We start from the raw sequence: 24,680 nt of genomic DNA, 5'->3' as shown, positions 1-24,680 counted from the left end.
TCACATTCGCGCATTAAGAGCCAACAGGAGTGGTCATTTCTCCATACAAACGTACTCGACTGTTTCCTCCGTGGGTTTTGATACTAGAGCAATGATTTTTTCAACACAGATTAATATTGTCAATATCTGTGTCGGACCGTTTTGCTTTTTTTGATATTTTTGTTTTTTAAGGCGCTAGAGCCAAATTCAAAAATGGCCAAAATGAGCTCATTGACTATGCCGCAATGAGAGGCGTAGTACCTATTCAAAACTGATATCAATTAACCAAAAAAGCAAAACGGTCCGACACGGTTAATTTCGTAATCATTTAGATTTTCAAATTTGGTTACGATTGGTTAAGTTTTGGAGGAGGAAACAGTCGACTACGAAACCTCGATTTTTGAGATTTTTACGCAGAATTTTTCGCCTTGTCCTTATCACACTAGTTTTAGGAGCCGCTTCCGTTAGCGAGACGGGTATATTTTCCTAAATTATTTAAAACTCACCCCCTGTTTCGTCTTAAGTAGGTAGCAATCATATTGGCAGGTAAGTAGGTAGCAATAATGATTGTAACTTCCCTTTTTTGTAATAAATAAATTAAAAAAAATGCTTTTTTATTTATTCGTATGCCGTATTTACATATACATTCTCAAACATTATGTAGGTATGTAAGTAGTTAGATTTGTTGTAATGTAACGTTGTTGTAATTTTTAAGAATAATGCTCCTTGGATGTAAAGATTGTTACCTTAAGTGGAAAATAAAGATAATTTATTTACATACAAGATATAAGTAGGTATACTTACAGTGGTATTACTAAACGACATTTATAACTAGCTTAAATCTAAAATAGGTCCTTGAGGCATTGTACCAAGGATGCTGGCGGCATTTCCTCGCTGTATCGCAATGCTTGATACGTTGAGCGAGGTAGCCGCCAGCTCTTCGGTCACCAGTTACGTCAACCAGACGCTTCGCGATTTCTGTCAACAACTTGTGTGCGCCGGGACCTCATGGACCTAGGGTTTAAAAAATAGTGGAAAATATTTATCCACCCTGTAATAACTATAGTATGAATATGCAACTCAATTACCAAGGGAGGCAAAGTGTAAGATTATCCACCTATTAAATACGTCGTTGCTTCATTGATTTTAATTATTAAATACGGTCGGCACTTAATTACCTTCTTTTATACTCTATGATTTGCAAAATAATTTTATTGGCACTAAGACCTTCGTAGCCGCTAGGATGCCACGTATCAAAAAGGCATCACGCAACATGACGCTCACAAAGGATAATCGCACGTATGGCCTTTTCCATACCATCTGCAAGATCGCATTTTTGGGCGGCGGTAACAACTTTTGGTTAGAGGACATGGATTGTCCCGCAATATTGACGAAAATCTACAACGCAATAAATCCAGTCCTCGAAGTCATAATAATTTTGTTTATTATGTCCCATTTCGGTGCTTTTTGGACGCAGCCGAATCTAACTGAAACGCAGAGCACCGATCGAATGTTATTGACGTGTGTTAATGGCATTTCATATACGGTTTATGTAAACATTTTATATTATAAGCCGGATATGAGAGAGTTGGTCAGAGAGTTGGTGACATTTGCTGCGAGGCTGAAGGAGGTTTCTAACGATGGAATCATCGAGGAAATGATGCATAGAACAGCGTTTCGGTATATGATTGCGCTTTTTTTGGTCAGCTCTGCGGTGGTTTCTTACGGGTTTCAGAGTTACAACAAGTGAGTACTTATTACTTATTCTTAGGATCCAACGTGAAACGGGAAATGATACCTAAACATGCCTTTGTCGCATAAATAAAATTAAATATGACAACATTGTTCTAGTTCATTAGGAAAATCAATACGAGTATCTTTTAATTTACCGTTACACATGTTTCGATATTCGAGGCCCTTTCACCCCATATGAGCATTTTTTTATTTTTTGAAATTTTTATATATTGTGATCTTTTTTGTTATTTCTATATAGTCAGGATCGCGAGCCCTTTTCATCCTTATAGGAGAGAAAAAGTGTCCAAAAATTATAAAACACATCTAAGCGCAAAGCATATCAATTCAAACTAATAGTTATTTTATTTGTTTTACAAGGGGGCAAAGCACGAGCGGTTAAACAACAAGTTTTACCGCTCGTGCTAATATTGATACACGAGCAAGCGAAAGATTCCAAAATTGAACGAGCGTAGCGTGTGGTTCGAAAAATGGAATCTTGAGCGTTCCCAGGGTTTCAAAGCACGAGGGTTAAACAAAATTTGCGTCGAGTGAAACACAACATTTTTCATCACACCAACCCAACCCAAAGCAAATATTAAATGTAAAATATGCAACAAAATCAAACCAAATAAAATCCAAATGAATTTTATTAAATATTTATCATCCAAAATCATCATTTAAAAGTCAAATTTACTAGCAAACATAAGAAAACAACTCAAAATTTGTATTTGATTAGTTTGCCTCATTTTGTGAATTAAATGCAACTTTGCTATCAATTTTTGAAGTGCCAAGTATAGTAGTGTACCCTATGATGGGCGTGGAACCAGTAATGGGACAAAAAACCACAAATCCTGTAAAATAAGTGTCTAAAAGTAGTTTATAAACACTGCCTGTATATTATCATAAATAAGAGTCCTAGAGCTGTTTCAGTTTGAATTTTTATTAAATTTGGTTGTTTTTTAAGAAATTGGCGTCAATCCAAAAGTTGTCGTGTCACTGAAAAAAAATACCACTACGAATTCTTAACAACTTCGCTAAGAGAGGTGAGTTAATTTATTAAATTTTAATTAATTAATACTTGATGAAAACTAAAATGTGTTTTGTTAATTGCATTTACCATGAGATAAGGTATACAACATACTATGTTGTGAGTCCACACATGTAAAAAAATAGTGGTATTTGGCCCAATCCCATTATAGGAGCTGTAAAACTGCATACCTCCTATAATGGGAAATTTACATAATGATGCTTGCCATGCCATCATTTCATGTTTAAACAATACAGAAGTAAAATGTAGTTACGAAATATGTCAACCAGGTATGCTCGGACTTCGGATAAATTAATATCATTTTTTAGTGTGGGTCAAATCTTGGTAGCCGAGTTTGAGCCACTTTCCCGTTTTTCGATTGAGTTGAAATTTTGTATTCGTAATTAAATATGCAAATCGGATGATAATGCAATATTATGATAACATGGACCAGATCTGATGACCTATTTCAATATTTTATACTGATAGAGCAGTGTCCATTACTGGGGGGCCCATTACTGGAGCTTTGGTGTCCATGACTGGAGAAAAATAGCATAGTTTTAATTTGTTAAGTATGTGGAAACTCATTGCAGTATCTTTGATACAACACGCCTGAAACATGAAAGACGGGTAGGACTTTCATCTTTCAATACGCTAAGCGGTAGACCATTCACATGTATTAGGGAAATATCACAAATACTCCAAATTCCCTCTTAAATGTCCCATGACTGGTACTGTTACTATAAGCCTTTCCGAACTGGTGTGGTGAAATAGTAGTTCATAGAATCAAAATGATATATTTCCGTCAAGGGAGTACATTGAATCCTGATCGTAATGAGGGATTCAAGTGTTAACGCCCAAGACGAAATAATTTTGATACCGTGTGACACATACTGTTTTTCATATCTTCTTGGTCGCATCCATCATGACTGATGATCGTGGTTGGTGGGTTTTGATCGGGCACGAATACACTCTCGCCATCGATTCCGGTCCATCGCTTTCCTCATCACCTCGTAGAATTTCTGAGATGGTTCGTCGCCTTTGAGTCGCCTTTTCACATCAACTATGAGGAAAATAAAAAAATCTTAGTGTTGTCACAGTCTGATGCTTAAACAGATTATTTAAACTAAAAAAATAATGTGTAAAAAAATTAAAAATACTGTGCTAGAACAGAAAAGTGTTACTTTGATCCCTCCTAGCAGGGAGGAAAAGTGCCACTTTCATCCCTCCTAGCAGGGAAGAAAACGCTCTTTTCCGAATAAGTGGTGTGAAAAGTATAAGGACTGTATCGTTTATTATGAATACAACTTTACTTAGCCGTTTTTTCTGGTATTATATTTTTATTAAAAAATTACACATATAGTTTAATTAGTGCTTTAATAATAAGTAACATTTCGTCCTGGGAGATCACGTAAAGCATATGGTTTGGACAATATTTACCCAATCCTCCCGAGTAACTACAACGATTTTGGACAAATACTACAAGAAAATTTACGGTTTGCGAACAAGACGAGATATTACACAAAAAAAATCGCACTATGTAAACAGCAATTACATATGATTCGTAAAGCGAAACATCTGGGCATAGTCTAATCATTTCTTTTAGTTGGAAAAAAAGATTTGGATCTGTGCTTGGTGGCCTTTTAGAGAATATGGCATGTTACTTACGACAACCCCGACTTTGGTATACAAAATAACCATCATGGAGCATTTCTATCGACCTGTTCTAGCCATGGTTCAACGCCATGAATGTCCATTAGGCTTTGGATTTCGGTAGATTCTTTTAGCTGTTTCCCTCATTTCGCTGGCATCAGAAATTGACGGGAATCCAAAATGTTGCATAAAAAGTAGTTTTCATGTAAAGATAAAAATTCACCACATTTATTCTGTGGATGTTCAATTGAGCAATCATGAAAAGGACACTTAGATGGCATATTTTGGCAGCATATTAACCTTTTGTTTCTTTAAATCGTACCAAGGAATCGGTGAAATAGTCTCAAATTAAGCTCGACAGGCTTGTCCAAATTACATTTGCTAGACGGTATTAAAATCATCATAAAGTCCCTAAAATAAAATAAATGTAAAACCTTCTTATATCAGATATGGCTTAAAAATACCCCCAGATTATACCTTAAGAACATAGTTATACAAAATAATACACACGTCAACAGTTAGACCAGGTTTTATCTGTATTTATAATAAACGATACAGTCCTTATAACCTACTTAGAGATGTGTAAAACCTCTAAATGTCGAGTTACAAAAAAAACTATAATACATAAGTATAATAAAATACAAACAACAAAAACAAAAATCTAAAATTATTTAGAGGTGTTAATGTCTCTAAGTATCAGAACTAAAAGATTATACAGTTAATCAAATTATCCTTAGAGATGTATAGGAGTTCAATTAGATGAGCATTTAAATTGGTACTCACATATTGATCGGGTCATCAGTAGAATTCGAAAGCTGCTCTGGATATTTAGGACACTGAGACACGTTGTGCCAAGGACGATAATAACAACACAAACAAAGTCTCGTAATATACTCAATGAAATATATACATCTCTGGCACAGTCTGTCTTAGTGTACTGCATATCCGTTTGGGGAGGTGGAGCAAAAAGCCGTTTTATAGACTTAGAACGAGCACAAAGGGCATTAGTTAAAGTAATGTACTTTAAAAAGATTACTTTTCCTACTGATTTACTGTACCAAATCAGTGGACTTATGTCGGTCCGGAAACTATATATTCTGCATACAACCTTAAAAAAGCACAAGATTCTGCCATATAACCCGAACTATAAAAAAAAAAGAAGACTAATACCGAACATAGCCATGCTACCTAAAACTATTAGAACCAAATTTGCTAGCTCACAATACCAGATACAAGCCTCACATCTCTATAAGAAAATAAATAAACTACTAGATATTCACTCAAAACCACATCATGACTGTAAAAAGCTCATAATAAACTGGCTAAAAACAAAAACATACGATGAGACAGAGAATGTAATTCGGTGATCCTTCAGACACACTCGTGATCAGACACACACACACACACACACACACACACACACACACACACACACACACACACACACACACACACACACACACACACACACACACACACACACACACACACACACGTACACACACACACACAGATACAGACAGAATATCTCTAAGGTGGTTCTTTGTTAGTAGAGTAAGGCACTTTGTTTATTTATTTATTTATGCCGAAAAGGTATTATCGCTTACTTTAGTTAGTTAAGTTTAGTTAAATAGTTTACCATGTAGTTATAGTTAGTTACCTATGTAAGGAAGAGCGGTGTCTCCCAACACAAGCATTTATTTTGCTTACAGGGAGGCTCCATCCCTTTGATCATTTGTACATGTTTTTATCGAATAAAGAATTTTGAATTTGAATTTTTTTTTTAATAGGGTCTCCAAGAGTCTAAATCCTGTATAATTAAAACATTCATTAACCTTTTGAACGCCACAGACGGCAATTGACGTCAACGCAAAATCGTAACAACGAGGCATTTGACGTCGATCGTTTTTTGATGAAAATCTACTGAAAAACACCCCACTTTTAGGTTGGCATTATTTATTCACAAAACTAAATTTTACTCCCGTGGCGTCAGTGGTACGGCAAATGGATGCGATGCGCCGTTTAGCGTTCGAAAGGTTAAGAGAAAAAAAACAAACAAACTAGAAACGAATGAGGTGTCTCAACTCAATATAATTATACTCAAAAAAAGTTACTACATATACGAGTAATAGCTCGTGTTAGCTTAAATAGACCAGTCTCCACAAACTGCACCCGTTCACGAGTATGACGCAGCCATCGCTTCCCTCAACCTTCATTTAAAAAAAAGTTGTTAGTCGAGTTGTAGGTACTTCAATGCAAATGGATCCTCTGACCGTTAACGTTTTCAGACGCGACTTTCACCGTCATGATCCCTGTATGGCCCGACGTTGAAGACCGAAGAATTATCGCCGCAACCGCTCGCGTAGTCCACTACATTGTCTGGTTGATTTTCATGGTCCGGGTCCTCGTCCTCTACATGTTAATTATCACCAGCACCATTACTATCGCGCACCAGTTCAAGCATCTGTGCAAATATTTTGAAGACCTGAACGATATATTTGAAGGCAGTGGCAGTCAGGAGGAAAAGGAGAGGAAATATGAAAATGCTTTTAAACTTGGGGTTAAAATGCATACTATCTCGCTATGGTGAGTAAAGAATGTCTACATCCACACATTGGATATGTATGGAGAGTTTACGAGTCCCCTCTCATCCCCACCTCGGTGGAAAAGCAGCCTATGTATGATTTCCCATTAAGACTATAACAAATAGTCCTGACTAATTTAAATCAACCTCTTCAACTGCAAAGGCGTACCAACGGAGTATTATTAGTTATTCTGTGCCCACGGTGGGGCAAGGTGGGGCAGTCGCCCCACCCTGGTCTGTGGTATGACGAGAAGCAAAATTTTTTTAGGAACAATTAAGGCACGTGGCACGTAACTTCTGTGGGGACCCTTTAGAAAATGCTGGGTAAGCCGTCTTATTGGCAATAAATAAATAAATATTATAGGACATTCTTACACAGATTGACTAAGTCCCACAGTAAGCTCAAGAAGGCTTGTGTTGTGGGTACTCAGACAACGATATATATAATATACAAATACTTAAATACATAGAAAACACCCATGAATCAGGAACAAATATCTGTATCATCATACAAATAAATGCCCTTACTAGGATTCGAACCCAGGACCATCGGCTTCGCAGGCAGGGTCACTACCCACTAGACCAGACCGGTCGGTCGGCAATATTTTATTAATTGTCATTATCTATACGACGGTCGGTGTATGAGGCCGGTGATATGCTAAGTACTGCTGTGACGAAAATATTAGAGATGCAACTAGGGTTGCCAGATCGAAAGGCGCTATTATCGGGAAACAATATAATTTTTTCGGGATTTTGGGACTTAAGTCGGGAAAAAAAAATCATTCAAATTAAAGTAATTGTATTAAAAACCAACGATATTTTACATTATTGGCACTACGTCAGCTCGACGACAGTTCGGAACTTGAAATTATTGTTTTATAACGTGAAGCTGTTTTTCGGGACAGTTTATACTTTGTCGGGAATCGGGAACACATGCTAAAAATCGGGAGAATCCCGCCAAATCCCGACCATCTGGCAACCCTAGATGCAACGGATCCAAGATTCACTATAGTCACACTAAGTCGATAGGTTAGGTTTGTCACCGTCAGGAACAAAAAATATTAGGAAACAAAAATTTTGTGTAGCTAATCTACACACTCAATGCTGGTGCAGTTTGAATCCGATCGTCACCTTAAGAGCGTTTTCACATTGTCCGATCCGATATCGGATGTCTAAGGAAGTAAAATTAAGCATTATATATCTTTCTCTATAGGTATTTATTTATACATACATTTTAAAAATATTCATTACTAAAAAACGATAGACAACACAAAAAAGGCAGATATAATAATATGAGAATGCGAATGGCGTGTGCCTGTGCCTTTGTTTTTGTCATAGGCGGCTTCCGACTTCCGATATCGGAAAGGCGCTTTCGATAAATTCGGCCACGTCGGAACCCCCCGTCAGCTGTCGGACCAACAATTGTTTGTGCTGTCTTCGCTCAATTCTGCGCATAAAGTGGCAAGACAAAATACCAAACACAGAAGTCCTGCGTGGGGTCAAGATGCCTGGTATCGAGGCATTTATCATCAAACACCAGCTAAGGTGGGGTGGCCACGTCGTGCGCATGGACAATAACAGATTACCCAAAGCTGTATTCTATTCAGAACTCTCCAGCGGAAAAAGGAAACAGGGGGGTCAGTACCTGCGCCACAAAGACGTCCTCAAGCGTCACCTAATAACTTGCGGTATACCGAATGATTCCTGGGAGGAGATTGCGTTGCAGAGAACGGAATGGCGCGCAACTATTTATAAAACAGTAGAACGATACGAGCAGCGGCGTTTAGAAGACCTAGATGCTAAGCGCCATCTCCGTAAGACGCGACCGAAGCCCTCGTATACCTACACCTACAACTCAGCCGGCCAGCTCCACTGCGGACCTTGCGATCGCATCTTCAAAACCAAGTTTGGCTTTGCAAGTCACATTAGAGCGTTCCATCTTCCTAATTAAAACATTTGGAGGAGTCGCCATCGTCGGACACGGCGAGGAGGATTTATGACTTATAAAGATGGCGCCCGGGCGCGCCCCCCCCGGCCTGACTACGGGGATGTAAAATCCTACATCCGATGTTGGATCGGATAATGTGAAAAGGCTTTTAAATGTGTTAAGTCCGAATCGCTCTCCAGATATGGAAATGTCCTGTAGGTGCACGCGGCAGATACAGCTGACGGGCGGCGTGGCGTTCAGCGGTCAGGTGATCATCAACGTCTGCACACTCGGCCTGCTCATGCTTCAGACGATGGTTGGTATCATCGCCCACACCTTATGCACCTTATGCCTTTTGTAATAAGGTCCACCGATGTACAGATAGGAGTGTCGCTGTTTAAAGAGTATTATTGTGGTCGAACTCTCAGCTGAGGAATCCAGTTTTTGAGTGCCAGTTCAATATTTCTTAGCCACTTGTCCAGCTTTTAATGGCTCCTCTACACGATAGGCCAGCTCCGGGCACTCCAAGGGACGCATTTACGCGTGAGAGGGAGCAAGTGATATTGCTATCTTATTCTACCGCATGGTTGCGTCCCTTTGGAGTGGCCAGCGCTGGCCCATCGTGTAGAGGAGCCATCAGCTGAGGAATCCACTTTTTGAGTGACAATTCAGTATTTCTTAGCCACTTGTCCAGCTTTTAAGAACTTGCGCCAAACAACAAATGTATAACCGTACAAAAAATACTTAGAAATTTGACAAAAGTCAAAATCAAAAGCATTTATTGCAAACATATTACATAATATTAAGTAGGTAGGTACAGTCGACGTCAAAGAGATCTTTACGACTAACGTTACAAAAAATTATTTACACGACTTTATTGTCATAGCATTTAGGTCGTGTAAACATTTTTTTGTTACTTTGGCTGTAAATTTCTCTTTGACGTCGACTGTACATAATATGGATCGTCATTCATATTTACATAATATTATTTAATAGATACAAATTAGGAGCATTCCACCGTTCTTACGGGACTAATCGTATGGATTTTTAAAGATAAAATAAAAAATCCCATCAAAAACATTACATGTAAAAAGGTGCAAGTCTCGCAACTCGCAACGCTTTTGCTACAAAAAAGTTTTGAGATGTAATGTGAAACCAAGTCGGTTATTTTAATCAGTGCCAGGGGGTGTTAAAACCGTATCAATAAGCTATCTTCAATTTGTAATACGTATAATGACTTGGCCATAGCACGGCTGCATAATGACATAAGGATCATCGTCACCTATTAAAAATAATTCTAATTGAACAAAACGATAGCGCTAATTGCAGTTTGAGCATTACACATATTTACGATTACCTACCTACATTATATGTATTACAAATTAAAGATACTACTTGGATGGTACTAAGTTGGATGCTAATCCAGAAAATTTATCTTCAATATTACCAACAAGGTAGAGTGGCAGCAAGAACAACTACGGGACTTGTTATTAAAAAAAATATATATATTCAAAAGAGATAACTTTAGTGTCTTAAGAATACTTCTGCATTAAAGAAATATTTATTGGACAATTTTTAGATGCACTTAAAATGACCATTTTCTGTGGAATGCTCCATTAAAAAATGTCTTAAAATTAATCAATCTTTATGTCAATCAACAATTTTATCCATTCACGTCAGAAAAAAATACGGCAATAACGAAGTACGAGTATCTCTTAATGATCGTCATGTTCTAAATAAAAACTAGGTACCTACACATTACATAATACATAATTTACATAAATCAATAAATGAGAACATGTCTACACGATTCAATTTACAATTTCAACTTTTAACTAAACAAACTATTAATATATTGCACAAACACACTGATATTAATATGTTATGTTAAACAAACTGCTTATGTTGTAAACAAACTATTATTTATTATGTTGGGCAGTTTTATAACTTTCAACTTTTAGGTATGTCTACAGGAAAGACGTGAACAGTTTTGCATTTCACCCACGTACTCGTACTATTTATTTCTGTTTTCTAGTCCACGGAGCGGACGCTTGCCGCCATGATGCCGATCATCTTCATGGCGATGGCAATCCTGATCGGCACTGGACTGTTCTTATGGAACGCTGGAGACGTCAACATCGAGGTGAAATTCGCCAAGATATCTTAAAAGAACAGACAGAACTATAGTCATAGCTTCTGAGGCCTGATTTGGAGATTATATATACCTAGAGATAAATTAAATCGGTGTTAATTTAAGCGAGGCGAGGGCTGATTTAGACGGTGCGCTAACTCGCTTGCGATTTTAGTTACTTACATTACTTTGCGGACTGTTGATTACGTCTTTCTTTACGTCCAATTCAACCGACCAATCTAAACCCGCAATGGTATGAAACTCGCACGCGAGTTCTCGCATCGTCTAAATCAGCCCTTAGACTAGCAAGAAATTGCATGCAATTTATGTTATATTTTGCAATTTACGTAAATAGCATTCAAAAGTTTGATCAGATAAGCCTAAGCGCGCACCACGATTTTAGTTTTTGCGACACGATTTTAGAATCGCGCTGTAATATATCGCAGAAAATTCACTGCGCGCACTGCGACGAAAAAGTCGACGCTTTGTTCATTCTCAACATGAATTTCGTACCAGTCGTTTGTCATGAAACGTTGTCTTTAATATGTGATCGCTGTATGACTTTGAGTAAATATTTATACCACAAAAGTGATCTCCTTCTATTTCCATAATTAAATGGTCAACATCTAGCGTCTTCAGCAGCAGGTTCCGACATGTTGACGCCTGGGGAGCGATATGCCGACTGAGGTCCGGGTGCGATTTTATTATCGCAGTGCGCGCGGGGCCATACAACTCCGTATGCTGCAATTCACTTTGCGACAATCGCGTCGCGAGCAGTCGCGGAAAAATGTGACAAATCACAATTTTAAAATCGCTGCGATTTTTTTGTCGCATATGCGCGCACTGCCATATAAACTGATACGTTACATTTCTGCGACTAAATTATCGCGCGACAAAAAATCGTGGTGCGCGCTTGGCCTAATACCGCAATGTAATGAAAATTGCATGAACGTTCTTGCTAGTCTAAACCTCGCATTAGAATAACAGACTAAGTAAATCGGTATTAAGAAGCTTAGTAACTTTGTCCCAAGGGCAAATTTTACAAAACGATAGTCTGCTAGGCTGAAATTTTGCATAGGTACCGACACAGGTCAATTCTATAGCAATGCAATGTTATGGTACACAAACATCTTTACAAGTAAACGATCCATAAATATATTTACACGCGTCTAAAACACAGACAATAAAGGCATGAAAATATCTATTTTTTTTAAACATTGGCTTATAAAGATGTTTGTGAAGTCGACCACACCATCAATATGGTCTGATTATGGAAGCTGGTTTAGGGCCCCCCCACATCTGGCGTCGTTCGAGCGTCGGCGTCTGTCGGCGTCGGTCCAGCACTATGGAGAATGACGTCGCTGCGCAGTTGCGTCGACGCTGCGTCGACGTTGCGTCGACGTCGGCCATAGAATTGTAGACGCCGACGCTCGAAAGACGCCAGATGTGGGGGGGCCCTTAGGTGGATAAGAACACTGTTTTTGTACCATCGTCCACATTGTTAACTGTACGTGGTGGACCTTATGCCTTTTATAAGAAGGTCCACCGATGTACAGTCAGGAGTGTTGCTGTTTGTACAGTTAAAGAGTTATCATAACCATTATAGTCTATAAGGAAGTAGGTAATAAAAATTAAGTCATTTACAACAATCTTATTTTATGTAAGTACATTATTATCAGGCGACTCTTCTGCCAGCAGCCATGTTCCACTCGGGCTGGTACAACTGCACCAGACATTCCTCGGTGCGTGTGCGCAAGCTGGTCACCATCGCCATCGCGCAAGCACAGGTTCTTATAAACATTTATTTATATTTTCATATAGAACACACTACCACTTTTTAATCATCCTTTAATTGAACACAATCATTTTTAGGGTTCCGTACCCAAAGGGTAAAACGGGACCCTATTACTAAGACTTCGCTGTCCGTCCGTCCGTCCATCCGTCCGTCTGTCCGTCTGTCTGTCACCAGGCTGTATCTCACGAACCGTGATAGCTAGACAGTTTAAATTTTCACAGATGATGTATTTCTGTTGCCGCTATAACAACAAATACTAAAAACAGAATAAAATAAAGATTTAAGTGGGGCTCCCATACAGCAAACGTGATTTTTGACCAAAGTTAAGCAACGTCGGGCGTGGTCAGTACTTGGATGGGTGACCGTTTTCTTTTTGCATTTTTTTCCGTTTTTTTTTTGCTTTATGGTACGGAACCCTTCGTGCGCGAATCCGACTCGCACTTGCCCGGTTTTTTTTTTTTCATTTTTTCAACTCACAACTCACATTGAAACGCCTGCTCGGGTCTGTAGATGCTTTAGGGTGGTATTCCACCTAGGTATCCAATTTCTTTGTCCAATATGTACCTATTCCGTCTCACATTTTGCTTTAATGAGAGAGTGAGACGCACTGACATTGGACAGTGAATTACCACCATTACCAATCAAGACGACAAAATGTTTATAATTATGTTGGATCTTGCCATTTGATTATTTTTAAAGACTATTTAGATTTACACCTTATGGTAATCTAAAAATGTTTATATTTTTTATTTCAGAAACCAGTACTGATAAAAGGGCTCGGATTGATTGAACTGTCATATGAATCTTACGTTGCGGTAAATATCAAAAAGAAATCAGTTTTTAGGGTTTCGTAGTCTAGAAAGCCTTAAAATTTCGCCATATGTATTGCGATAATATGAAAAAAAAAAACGTGACACAAAAGCTTGATTAATAAAAACATACTTTCAAGGAATGATATAGCATGCATGATCGGTCCAGTAGTTTTTAAGTAATTGCAAAAATTCTTTTTTAATAAAAAGACGTACAAAGCGGTGCAAAGGTACTCCCTTATGCTTGTAATGAACCTACATGATACTTACTAATAGCCCCGTTTGGCCTATTTTGACAGAATAGTAACTACGAAACCCTACACTGAGCATGGCCCGATATGCTCTTGGCCGATTATTTACTTTTTAGTTTAATTCTGCACCCCTACATTTCTTATTGAGGTAAGGTGGGATAAACTGTCACCGGGGCTGACCTGAGTAAGACTGTCATTTGTATGGAAGCCTCATACTTTTTGTCTTGTCCCGAGCAAAATAAACTACCTGTGTTAGTCTTACCCCACCTCACCTTAATAAATTACATAGGTAATCGTTGATTTTTTACAAGCTTTTATTTAGTTTCACCTGGCCCCAATTTCACATCGGTGACAGGTGCGACGAATTGTAAAATCACTGTTGCTGACGTCACAGGCATCCATGGGCTACGATTACCACTTACCATCGGGCGGGCCGTATTCCTGTTTGCCACCATCATTGTATTATTTAAAAAAACTTTATTATATCGGAAAAAAACAGATATTTCTCCTGCGAAGTTTCTGACAATTGTCAAAGATTTAGAAGAATTGTAGGTAATTCTTGACAGGTAATGAGTTATATGTCGGAATTTCGTGACAATTGTAGTGTTTCTTGTGACAATTGTCATAAACATAGCAAGAGAAATACCTGTTTTTTTCTGATATCATAAAGTTTTTTTTAATAATACAATGATGGTGGCAAACAGGAATACGGCCCGCCCGATGGTAAGCGGTAACCGTAGCCCATGGATGCCTGTGACGTCAACAACAGTGATTTTACAATTCGTCGCACCTGTCACGTTGGTGAAACAGGGGCCTGACCGTTGTCTGTCTGTAATCAAATCTTGCAAGTTAAATTTGATTCACTTCCCGGTTTCCGATTGAGCTAAAATTTTGAATGCATGTATAAATCGGATGACAATGCAATATTATGGTACCATCGAGCTGATCTGATGATGGAGACAGGAGGTGTCCATAGGAACTATGTGATGAAACAACGCAACCTAATTGTGGTTGGGGTTTTTAGAATTGTCTCGATGAGTATTAGTTGTCTGTCGTAAGAAAAGTACAGTCAGCGATAAAAGCTTGTACCAAAAATGAAATTTTTGCCAAAAACTTATTACAAACTTTTATTTAACTTACAATGTACCTATGTATGTAAATATCTACAACCTAACTATGTTTGTACGGGTCAAATCTTGCAGGTTTAATTTGACCCACTTTCCGACTTCCAATGAAGCTGAAAATTTGCATACATATGTAAGTCGGATGACAATGCAATATTATGGTACCATCGAGCTGATCTTATGATGGATACAGGAGGTGGTCATAAGAACTCTGTGATAAAACAACGCAACCTATTTGTGTTTGGGATTTTTAGAATGGTCTCGATGAGTATTAGTTGACTGTGTAAACTTGTAAAGAGAAGTACAGTCAACGATAAAAGCTTGTACCAAAAATGGAATTTTTGCCAAAAACTTATTAGTGTTCCATGCAAAACTTTGTTCACGGAACACTTATGGAATCACTTCGGTCTTGCAAATCAGTTACATGCGATTTTCTCAGAGACCGTTTGACGTAGATTCCTAAAATTTGGAACAGTTATAGCAATTACCAACACTAATATTGTAAACAAGTCAAAACTGCTAATTTCTTTTTTTATCTTGTTTCAGATTGTTAAGTCATCGTACTCTCTGTTTTCAGTGATATACTAGAAATTACGAATCGTAAAAAAGGGGGAGGCCTATGTTCAGCAGTGGACGTCTTATGGCTGAGATGATGATGATGATGACTAGAAATTAAACTAATACCTTCAGAAATACAATCGTTCCACTACAGCTGCATTTGTTCAACTTTTGAGCCAGTAATTTGCATAACTTTAAAACTCACCTAACTGCAACTTGAAGCAATCTACACCACACAGTTAATTTATTTCATGTTTATTTACTAGCTACAGAGTAGCATTATGAGTAGCGAAACTAATAAAATGAGTAGATACTAATAAAACCTTTTTTTAAGTAGGTAAGGATAAAATTTAAACTTTGGAAAATACCTACTCACCTGCTATACCTATAATTCAATAATAAAATTTAATAAATAATAATTTGTTAACCGAGGAACGAAAGTCACTCATTTCGGTCGATGTATTAGTTGTATTGTAGTATGTAAGGGGGAGGCCTATGTTAAGGGGGAGGCCTATGTTAAGGGGGAGGCCTATGTTAAGGGGGAGGCCTATTTATGGGGGAGGCCTATGTTCAGCAGTGGACGTCTTATGGCTGAGATGAAGAGATGAAGATTAGTTGACAATTAGGGCATGCAATATCAGTCTCGGGAAAGGTTTCAAATTTCCCGGGATTGGGTCAGGACCAGTTCCGAGAAATCCCGGGAAATCGGGAAATTTCGGGAAAATTAAAAAAAATATTATTTTGATCGAAATGATTATAATCAAATGATTAATTAACATTTCTATTCGTTTTTAAACTAAACCAAACTTAACGGTTGATATTTCAATTAAAAAATACCTATCTATATCATCTTCATCATTGGCCACAGCATCTTTGCAGATGATAGTTGCAGCGACTAAAGAAGGTACAGTGTTTGTTAAATTAGTAGTTATGTAACTATGTAACACCTAAACATAAACACCGGCTCGGCAATGCCCTCGCAAACACAATATAACTTCACTTCCACAACAGCAATCGTACAGCCCGCGGCCATCGTACCATAGACAGTGACAGTTACTTTTTTATGGCATTGCAGCCAACACAAGGACACACGAGACGGCGTATGTATGCTATTTAAGCTACTCGCATAATCGCATACACTACATCCCTCCCTTGAAGTTAAATTAGATAATTAACAACAAGAGCTTTATGACCACAGCAAATATATTACTAGGTACAATACTAGAATCAGTCTTCCAAATTAAACAGTAACGAAACATATTATATGTACTTTTGAAACAGATAAATCAGGTACATATTATATTTATAAAGTATGAAAGTACATACTAATTAACAGCATTACAACCACAACCCAGAAACAAATAACCAAATCATGGCACATTAAATCACAGCTACATTCGCTCATTATCACTATCATTGTGTTCTCTATTAGTTCCTTCTTCCTGATCGTTCCTCTGAACATCTTCCCACTTTTCAGATGAACCATATTCCTTCTGAGTATCTGCCCTGTTACATAATTCTCCACAGATACATCACCTCTATTAAAACTCTGTACAGTATGAGGTGTTGGGTTGTAGTTCGATCTGAATTTATTTCCTTTATCCATATTCTTAACATATATACTCTATCTCTTTCAGCTAGACTCATACTCTTACCCCTTTTCTTTTTGTATCTTCGCTCACGCACATCCAGATCAACATCAGTGCTTTTAAGTCTATCAATCGATGGAAGTTTGTTCCTGTTCTGCCATCTAATGAACAGTTTTTTTTTCTGTGGATGAATGAGGCTGTACCTACATACATTAATACGCTAATATAATATAATTTATATCTTAATAGGTACATTAGGTACTCCATTAGACTTTCTTGAAAGTCCTTTGTCTCCATCCTAAATGACTAAATTTGAAACATTTCACTCATTCATATAGGGCCAACATAAGTACTAAACATGATATTACACTCTACACAGAACGATCAAAACTCCTCCCTTACAACCTGCTAGAGCTGTCTGAATTCAAACTTCAACATTTATTCAGCAAATAGGCCACAAGGGCACTTTTACACGTGAACATGAATTTACATACAAGCAAAAATAATAACAATACATCAACAATTTTATAAAATACAACTAACTGCAACTACCAATTCAAACGAATGTAGGAAATTAACATAGCTAGCAGTTGTAAGCTTAGGAAATGGTTGTGACGTGACATATTCATATGAAATTTGGTTGTGATGGACGTTTGGTTAATTGCTTTAGCTTCTAAACTATTCAAGGTTTCCAATTTTTGTACAGTAATAAGGTTCGGTTTACAACCAGAATTAACCAGCAATATTTGTCAATCAATACATATTAGAAAATGTAACCTACTTCTTCTCTAGCTTTTTTGTTTCCTCTTGTGTTCATATTTGAGTGCCTTTTCATACCACAGAATTGGCGAAAATGTCCCATTTTTCCACATATAAAACAAGTTTTTCCTAGTGTAGGGCAATCTTTGTAATGCATTTAATGATTTTTATTTCCACAACGTCCACAAGAGTTTATATTATTATTGATGTGTGTCCCTTCCCTTTTAGTTCTGTAAGTACCATATATTTTATTATTTCTATTGACTCTATTGTAAATAGCATTAACTTCTTCGTCTTCTTGTTTCTAATCTAGGTTTCCTTGTTTTTATCCTCGTATATGTATTTCTAATTTATCAGTGACGTCCGCCGCGTTCAGATATTATGAACAATGACCTCTTCCATCTCTCCCATTTGCTGCTGTGACACGGCACTTTGTATGGTTAGCTCAGTTTAACGTTTTTAGGATTGTCTCGAATATAGAATAGTTTTGTTCTATGGCAAGGAAGTCTTTGATGTAGCAACAATATAAATGACAGGCATTCAGCCAATAAGAAACAAATTGAAGCTGATGGTGTTGCTACTTCAAATTAAATCCTAAATTTATGGAATAATATTAATAAATATTTAAATCAAAAACTCAATTTATAAATACAAAATAGGTTGAAATATGTTTAAATAATTAAATATGATTTATTTCTTTAAGTTATACTTACATATAAAATTGTTCCATGAATTTCATTAGTTACTGTTATTTTGATTGTGTCATCCCAGGGATAGTTAGGCTTGAGATCATTTCCTGGTTGGTTTTCGCCCTGGATGGGCATCTTTCATACATAGAACAGTGAAGCGAAATACATCATGCTCTGGTAGCATCGATCAGAGGCTTGGTTATGCAGTAGCCGCTGCATCCATGAGCTAGGGAGCTCATGCTGTTGTTATTTTGCCACAAACAGTAAGTAGAATATGATAATATATAGATGTCCTCAGGTGTAACTCCTTGTTGACTCTCTGTTTGACCATTTCGCTTTGTTTCCAGTCTGCTGGTAAAACAATGTGGTTGGGAGGGAGTATCAGAGCTGTGAGATGAGTCCACTCTAGGAATTTCCAGCTGGTGAGAAACTTAGATCATATAATGTCTCTTAGATTAGCAGAGCACATGCTTCTAGTTATTAATCTTGAAATGTTTCTTTCAGCTGACGGGGTTTTAGTTTTTATGTTACTACAAATGTGAATTCAGTCACATATCAGAGTATGGAAGTCTGTCCATATTCCTAAAACTTCAAGTGTGTCTGGTGAGCAGTTCGCTGTGAGGATTTCGCTCTTCTGCTGGGTGGAGAAGACGTCACCTTCAAACTGAGACCTTAGTCCTTCGGTGGCACTCTGCAGTGTCGGGTCAGATTCCTGCTGCTGCAAAATCGGCTTCGGCACAGCGGAGGATGACACGTCGGGCTTGAACTGGTGGAACATTTGTTATTATTATTTATTTATTATTTTGATTCAAACAAAATTTTATACAGTCTGACAGTATAAACCAAATCACTGTAACAATTTAGAGTTTACTTATACGCTACGGTACACAACACTTTACAAACAGTTTTATGAAATACCACTACCATCCATCGCCTCGCAGTACCTCAGGCAGATACTACATACACTTGCCCATCGACTTGCAAACAAATCACATTCAGGAGCCCATGACAGAAGCGCGTTTAGAAATTTTAGAGCGCGAATGAGAGGAGATTTTAGGTGTGCTGCAGTACGCGTTGCTGGAACTGCAAGAAGGTTATGGTGTCTAGGCCTAAGTTCCTGCTTGGATAGGAAAGGCACAGAGAGCCTCACTATCTGTGCCACTAGGTCAGGGCAGTCGGAATCTCCGCGCAAGGTTCTACAAGCCACTACCAGAAGATTATGGTTCCGCCTCACTTGCAGAGAGTTGAATCCCAGGGATCCTAACAAAAATTTTGTAGGGTATAAAAATGGATAGCGCTTGTAAACATTTTTGTACAAGAATCTTAGAAATGCCTTCTGTACCTTTTCTAGAAGCAAGGCATACGTACTTTCAGCGGGACTCCACACTATGCTAGCGGCTTCAAGCTTACTCCGAACAAGGGCAGTATAAAGTAATTTAATTGCCTTTGGGTTGTTAAAGTCGCGAGCATTCCTAATGATGAATCCCAGCCTTTTAAAACAGTCGGCAGCCAGAGCCTCAATATGATCACGAAAAGTAAGTTTGGTATCAAAGATAACGCCGAGGTCTTTTATAGTACTTACGCGAGTTATTACTTCGGATCCAAGCAAATATTGGGCGTGAAGTGGTTTCAATGAGCGAGTATAGGATAAAACACAGCATTTGGAAACATTAAAAAACAGTTTATTTACTGTGCTCCAATCGACTACAGCCTCTATGTCCGCCTGCATTGCCTCGCAATCTGCCACTCCTTCTATACCGCAGATAAGCTTCAAGTCATCGGCATAAAGAAGGCATCTTGCGTGTTTCAGCACAAGTTCAAGATCATTAATCATGATTCCAAATAAAAGCGGGCCAAGAATAGATCCTTGACTAACGCCTGATCTTGTTGGATAGATGGAGGATATGAAACATCCGTGCTTTACAAATTGTTGCCTACTATGCATATAGCTAGCAAACAGTTTGAGAAGCCGAGGAGAAAAACCAATGTGAGCCAGTTTACTGAGCAAGACATCGTTATCGACTTGGTCGAACGCCTTTTTAAAATCAAAGTAAAGAACATCAACCTGTTTTCCTTTATCTAGGTACTCAGAAATAATGCTTGTAGCAGTTAAAAGATTGGTTTCGACTGACCGCTTTGATCTAAATCCATGCTGTGAGTCGCATAAGAAAGGTCTAATCTGGGGAGAAATCAACTTCTGCAGAATAGATTCAAACAGTTTTGCACAAGAAGACAGAATGGCTATGGGTCTGTAGTTTTCCACGCGGGAGGTATCTTTGGTTTTGGGAATAGGAGTAACACGTGTAAGTTTCCACTTGCTTGGATACACTCCGGTAGATAGAGACAAATTTACTATGTGATGAATAGGAAGGGCAAGAAAATCGATGCATCCCTTAATCACAAATGCAGGAATATTGTCTGGCCCCACAGAACTTCGTGGCTTCAAGCGCCTAATGGCAGCTTTCACGTCCTGAGGGGTAATCAAATCAATGTCCACAAAGTTTGCAGACTTTGACTCATTGTTGTTATTGGCTGCGTTGTGATCAAGTAAAGGAGCATTAGGTAGGAATACGCTCGCGAAGTAATTTGCAAAAGCTTCAGCTGCCTCCTTGCCAATATATTCTTCTCCGTTATAGTTAACAGAGGCCTCGAAGCCACCCTTTGATTTTAAGGACCCCACATGTTTCCAAAAAGCACAAGGGTCATGACAAATTTTGGCTTGAAGGCCATTCATATAGGTATCGTACGCATGGATCAGTCGCTGTTTTATATCCGCTCGCAGCTTTGTGAACTCGTTATAAGTAGATACACAACCCGTACGTTTCCACTCACGATGTAGTTTAGCCTTGTGAATGATGTCACTTATTATTTCACTACTAAACCAGACCGGATATCGCCTAGTACGTTTTTTGGAGCGCGTTCTCCTGGGAGCTATAACGTTAAAAATGCTATACACAATGCTATAAAATATATCTACGGCTTTGTCAACATTATGAGAATTATACACCTCTTGCCAGGATACTTCAGATATTAGGTGATACAGTAGGCCGTAGTCGCCTTTAACAAAATTCCAGTCCAGCTCGCTATCAACATTGCTTGGATCTATGTATCCAGCTATAGGATTCTCTTGATTTGAGACGAGGTGGAAAGCTTTTTTTTTTTTTACAAGCAGATACGTCTGCGAACGATGCTATTAAGCTTAGAATAAATTTAAAAGTGGAAAAATTACTGTCTTGGGTGAGACTTGAACTCACGGCCTCTGGATCGATACTCCAGCGCACTGCCATCTGAGCCACCAAGACCTCATCCCTAGCCAGCAAATCTTTCCACCATATTATAGGTCAAGGGGACCCTTAGCGACATCTACCGTAAGAGTGTTATACTTCTTAAACGGCTACCGGAGTTCCAAGTCATATTGGAAATTCACCAGTTACGATGTGCTACCCATACTAATTTTAATTTTTAACAAGCAGAAACGTCTGCGAACGATGCTATTAAGCTTAGAATAAATTTAAAAGTGGAAAAATTACTGTCTTGGGTGAGACTTGAACTCACGGCCTCTGGATCGATACTCCAGCGCACTGCCATCTGAGCCACCAAGACCTCATCCCTAGCCAGCAAATCTTTCCACCATATTATAGGTCAAGGGGACCCTTAGCGACATCTACCGTAAGAGTGTTATACTTCTTAAACGGCTACCGGAGTTCCAAGTCATATTGGAAATTCACCAGTTACGATGTGCTACCCATACTAATTTTAATTTTTAACAAGCAGAAACGTCTGCGAACGATGCTATTAAGCTTAGAATAAATTTAAAAGTGGAAAAATTACTGTCTTGGGTGAGACTTGAACTCACGGCCTCTGGATCGATACTCCAGCGCACTGCCATCTGAGCCACCAAGACCTCATCCCTAGCCAGCAAATCTTTCCACCATATTATAGGTCAAGGGGACCCTTAGCGACATCTACCGTAAGAGTGTTATACTTCTTAAACACTTTTAAATTTATTCTAAGCTTAAATTTAGATAGGTCTGCTTGTAAATCATTTTTAGAACCATTTCTGGCACGACCCAGCTCTATCGCCTGGCATATATTAATATAAGGTGCTTATGCTAGCTTGATGATTTACATGTAGAATAACTGCCGTGTTTCAAATTAGTAATAAATGATGTGTCACAAAACTAACGTTTCATTTAATATCCTTTATTGCCCTGAATAGCTGATGGAAATAAGTTTAGCACCTGTTTGAGCTTTTGGTAAGTTTCAGTGTTTATTTAATTTAGTAACTTTAATTGTCCGTGAGTTTCCTCAGGGTGAAGCCCACAGCCGGGCTAGGAATATTCACGTGACAATTTGGCGCCCATTACATTCCGTCTTAAAGCTCTATTTCCATGATAATTCAGTTTGTATCACTGCCATCACATATAGATAAAAAAAAGTTTTAGTAGTACTTACGTTTATGTGATAATTTTGAGCTTGTGCTTTGCTTGTGTACGCTCTGACAACGTTAAGTATAGGCTTTAGCTGTTTCACTTTGAGTTTTGCTTAGATTATTGCACGATATTCAGTAATTTTGTAAAAACTTAGAAAGTAAATGCTCGAATTTTCAGTTAGTTTCATATGTGCTGACGTTTTTTTGTCAGGAAGTAAAGTGTCAAACTTTTAGTACCATTTGGCTACTTTTTGCATGAGAATTAGACTTAAGAGGCTGTAATTTAAGTTATTGTGCCTATTTTCTGAGCATTCTAAAAATAGTGTGTAATTTTAGTGTATAATTCAGTGCTCATACATAATTTTTATTGTAGCTGAGCTTTTATGAGTAATGCAATTGAGTTGAGTTGACACTTTGTTAAGGTGAAGTTCGAGAAGCTTTTAAGCTCGTGCAGAAATTGCTTTAAAAATTGAGAAGCTTTGTATAAGTTCTGACATTTTGACTCGAAAGTTTTTAATAACAATAAATATAGATAGGACAGGTTATTTTAACACACAAATAAACTAAATTCAGAAATAATTGTTATATTGTTATTAGAAAGTATAAATAAAAAAAACAAATTGTGGATTTTTCGCAGTTGTGAACACACTCTTACTTGGTTTTTGAACGGCTTTTTAAAATTGTGTACAATTTTGGTTTGCATTCACTGTTATATTTTGGGTCAAAAATTAAGTTCAATATAGACAAGGAAATATACATACACATAGATAAAAGGTAAAAACAAAGTAAAACACATTGATATAACATTGTTTAATATAATTGTCAGACTACAATAGTGTCAGTTGGATTTGTAAATCTTTTGCCATCATATTTGTTTATTTTTTGAGTTAACTTATTATACAATGGCCACTTCTGTGCAATTTCACTCTTTGCTGCGCGATGAATTGATTTATGAAGTAAAGATCAGGTCAGAGACACCACTCTCAACAGTTGAGGGCCTTAGGAAACAGTTGAGGAATTTGGTAGGTGAATGTCGGCCAGATGAGATTTTGGATACAGATTTGAACCCGGAGTCAGAATTGAAAGTTATTTCTGATAAATTAAATGATTTGTCATCCTTAGTGGCTAAGTTTATTCAGTCGAAGGATAGATACTCCGGAAACAGGTCGAAGGCTTTGGGTAGTCATTTGTACTTCAGGCTTCTGCGGGTTCAGGTGGATGAAGATCCGGGGAAGTTAGCTCAAAAGGTTGAGTTCACAAATAGGCTTGACGCTTTGTTAGCACAGCTGGACAGTGTAGGGCAGGCAGGCAGCAGCTCTAGCGACAGTGTGGCAGCAGTGACTCAGGTTTCACAGGCAGTCCCTACTAGGGAGCTGCAAGTTCACTGCTCCGGAGACAAAAATGTGGCTAAATGGGGGGTCAAGTTTAATGGTAACACTGATCCGAGGTCTTTCCTAGAGCGTGTCGACGAACTCAAGTTGGCTTATGGTGTGTCAGATGTGGTTTTGTTTAACTCGGCAGCTCAGTTGTTTGTTGATCAGGGTTTGCTTTGGTACAGAGGTATAAAAGAACAAGTTTCTTCTTGGAATGACTTAAAAACCATTTTATTAGATGAGTTTGAGCCTGCAAACTTTGATTT

The 24,680-nt window shown here is 38.0% G+C and overlaps 2 protein-coding genes across 2 annotated transcripts; both read left to right on the top strand.

The window, feature by feature from the left end:
* Positions 1-1,211: 1,211 nt before the first annotated feature.
* On the top strand, positions 1,212-3,994 carry LOC134664309 (uncharacterized). Its single transcript, XM_063520878.1, has one exon. The coding sequence runs from the start codon at positions 1,223-1,225 to the stop codon at positions 1,727-1,729; it is 507 nt and encodes a 168-aa protein (XP_063376948.1). The 5' UTR covers positions 1,212-1,222; the 3' UTR covers positions 1,730-3,994.
* LOC134664708 (uncharacterized) lies at positions 3,666-16,088 on the top strand. The gene is made up of 7 exons (XM_063521453.1): positions 3,666-3,681; positions 6,682-6,979; positions 9,124-9,220; positions 10,940-11,047; positions 12,715-12,822; positions 13,586-13,645; positions 15,561-16,088. The coding sequence occupies exons 1-7, from the start codon at positions 3,666-3,668 to the stop codon at positions 15,600-15,602; spliced, it is 729 nt and encodes a 242-aa protein (XP_063377523.1). The 3' UTR covers positions 15,603-16,088.
* The last annotated feature ends 8,592 nt before the right edge of the window (positions 16,089-24,680 follow it).

Source organism: Cydia fagiglandana, chromosome 5 (assembly GCF_963556715.1).
Source record: "Cydia fagiglandana chromosome 5, ilCydFagi1.1, whole genome shotgun sequence".
NCBI lineage: Eukaryota > Metazoa > Arthropoda > Insecta > Lepidoptera > Tortricidae > Cydia > Cydia fagiglandana.
This window is presented reverse-complemented; position numbering and strand designations above follow the sequence as displayed.